The 2,570-nt window shown below is 35.6% G+C and overlaps 1 protein-coding gene across 1 annotated transcript; it reads left to right on the top strand.

Annotated features, from left to right (window-relative positions):
* Positions 1–374: 374 nt before the first annotated feature.
* On the top strand, positions 375–1,148 carry LOC149557685 (chaperone protein dnaJ 20, chloroplastic-like). Its single transcript, XM_089786027.1, has one exon. It carries the CDS (start codon positions 504–506, stop codon positions 990–992), a length of 489 nt encoding a protein of 162 aa, XP_089642153.1. The 5' UTR covers positions 375–503; the 3' UTR covers positions 993–1,148.
* Positions 1,149–2,570: the final 1,422 nt, after the last annotated feature.

Raw genomic sequence — 2,570 nt, 5'->3', positions numbered from 1 at the left:
AACAATGTCTATACAACCACTTATTTATAAATCTTATCTAGAAGACACTTAGTTTTTATTTTTTGAAAAATTGTCTCTTTCTATGTTATCATTTACTAAATAACTTTGTGTATTATTATTAAAAAAATTTAATACATATAGATATATGTGTTTATATATAGAAACATATACATCATATAAAAAATAAGAAAAACATACCAAATTGTAAAACTAAATTATTTCATAAGCGTGACGTTGTTGTGTGTTCAATGGTAGCTTTTCAAAAAAATCATTTATAGACTTTGTATCCTTCTCCGAAACCCCCGGTTCGATTTCCGTCTATATATATATGTCCTAAATCGTTTTATCCTCACCATCGAACCAAGTCTTCCCTTTTGAAACGTCGCAAATCAAACAAAGTTTTATTTTTTGATCAAATCAATTTGGAGTTGAATTTCCATCTACAATTAGTTTGAGGCAAAATAGTTATTTCTTGTCAATTCGAAGCTTTCTGTAAAAGATCAATGGAGTACAGTGCGTCAATTAGGGGTTTACAGGCGCCTCGTGTTATGAGCAACTCTGCTTCTTCTGGAATTTCACGGGTCCGATTCGGAGCGAGGCTGAAGCGTTCGACAAATATTAGGGCTTTTCACTCTCAAAATGCTTCCTTCTCTTCTCCTCCTTCATCTTCATCTTCGTTGTATGATGTTCTGTCTCTCTCCCCAGACGTGAGTGCTCGTGATATAAAGAGTGCATGCCGAAGAATGGCTCTCAAATATCATCCAGATGTCTGTCCTGCTGAACAGAAAGAAGAGTATAGCAGATTATTTCTTAAAGCTCAGGAGGCATATGAGGCTCTGTCAGATCCCCTGCTTTCCCAGGATTATGACTGGAGACTGCAGAACATGTTCACAGTTGGCGATTACGAAGGTGAATTGGGGAGTAGTGAAGTGTGGGAAGCTCGGCTGATGGAATTAATTAGGAGGAGATCGGCAAATAATTCATCATCATGATGGGGCGGCACAACGAGAAGACGAAATCAGCAGGGGGCTTATGCTTGCTGATGATTACAGCCGATCAATTCAGAGTTGTTTGTTGATTGGATTATAAAAAGAGGCGTTTGAGCGCCTTCTAGTTTTGTAAATAAAACTTATCAATTTTTTTGTTAATTACATTCGTAATGTGATATTTAGAAGCAATTAGGGGAAAGAGAATGATACCTGAGACACTACATCACGACTTCCAATCATGAGTTTTTTCCCCAAATTTGTGGTTGTCAAAATTACCAGTTCCGCTGATGTCAAAATTCACCATTTACATAATTGTCAAAACGCTAATAATAACAAGGCTAGCTTGAAACATGGTGTTTGTCTTTGTCGGTAGAACGAAAGGAAAAGAAGCAACGAAGATGAAGAAGGGGAGGAAGGAAAGGAAGCATTTTGAGAGCGAAAAGCCCTAATATTTGACGAATGCTTCGGCCTTGCTCCGCATCGGACCCGTCAAATTCCAGAAGAAGCAGAGTTGTTCATAACACCAGGCGCCTGTAAACCCCTAATTGATGCACTGTACTCCATTGATCTTTTACAAAAAGCTTCCAATTGACCAGAAATAACTATTTCGGCACAAATTAATTGTATATAGAAATTCAGTATTTCGCATACTCCAAATTGATTTGATCAAAGAAATAAAACTTGGTTTGATTTGCTGTCTTCTGGAAAGGAAAACTTGGTTTGATGGTGAGGATAAAGATTCAGGGCATATATATAGACGGAAATCGATTAGGGGGTTTCCTGGAAGGATACGAAGTCCATAATAAAAATTAGTAAGATTTTCTTGCTTCTAGAAATTGACGCTTGGCCATCTACCGCACGGCCTACCGCACTACCCAACATTCGTTTAATCCATCTTCAATTTGATGGTTTCCTGTCTAGTGGATTATTTAGGCGCGTCAATTGTGACACGACGGCAACGGCTACCCAGCCAGTTGGTATGCCAGGCCGCCCAGGAGCTGTCTATGTAGCAGAGAATTTGCACGAGAAGTGACAGTTTTTCAAATTAATTAATTAATTTGAAAAACTGTCACTTCTGGTGCAAATTCTCTGCTGTTTATCCACGGGCTGCCGTCCAAATTAATTTGAAAAACTGTCACTTCTGGTGCAAATCCTTTGCTGTTTATCCACGGGCTGCCGCCCAAGCCCATACATACAAATTGTACTTATTCATTCCGTATTTTGTAAGAGTCTTCTGTTTTGCGTGCAATCACAAGACTGTCCATTCATTCCCTATTCTGACAAGATCATTGTATTGCGTGCAAACAATGAAAAGGTTAAAACATTTTTCCTTGAGTGTTGAACCAAAAGTAGTATTATTATTATGATTATTCATTATTTTTAATAATTGGTTTTTTTTAACAATATTTGAACTTTTTTTATTTTTAGAATTTTAATTTTATAATAATAAGTAAAAATATTTAAGTTAATAATTTTAAAAATATATTATATACATTTATTTAATAGTACTTATTTTAATTTTAAATTTATATATGCTTTTAAAATTATTTTGAAACTAAAATTTCATTTAGTTATGTTTTA

This window comes from Cupressus sempervirens, chromosome 5 (assembly GCF_028749045.1).
Source record: "Cupressus sempervirens isolate cs-2001-9-10 chromosome 5, ASM2874904v1, whole genome shotgun sequence".
Taxonomy (NCBI): domain Eukaryota; kingdom Viridiplantae; phylum Streptophyta; class Pinopsida; order Cupressales; family Cupressaceae; genus Cupressus; species Cupressus sempervirens.
This window is presented reverse-complemented; position numbering and strand designations above follow the sequence as displayed.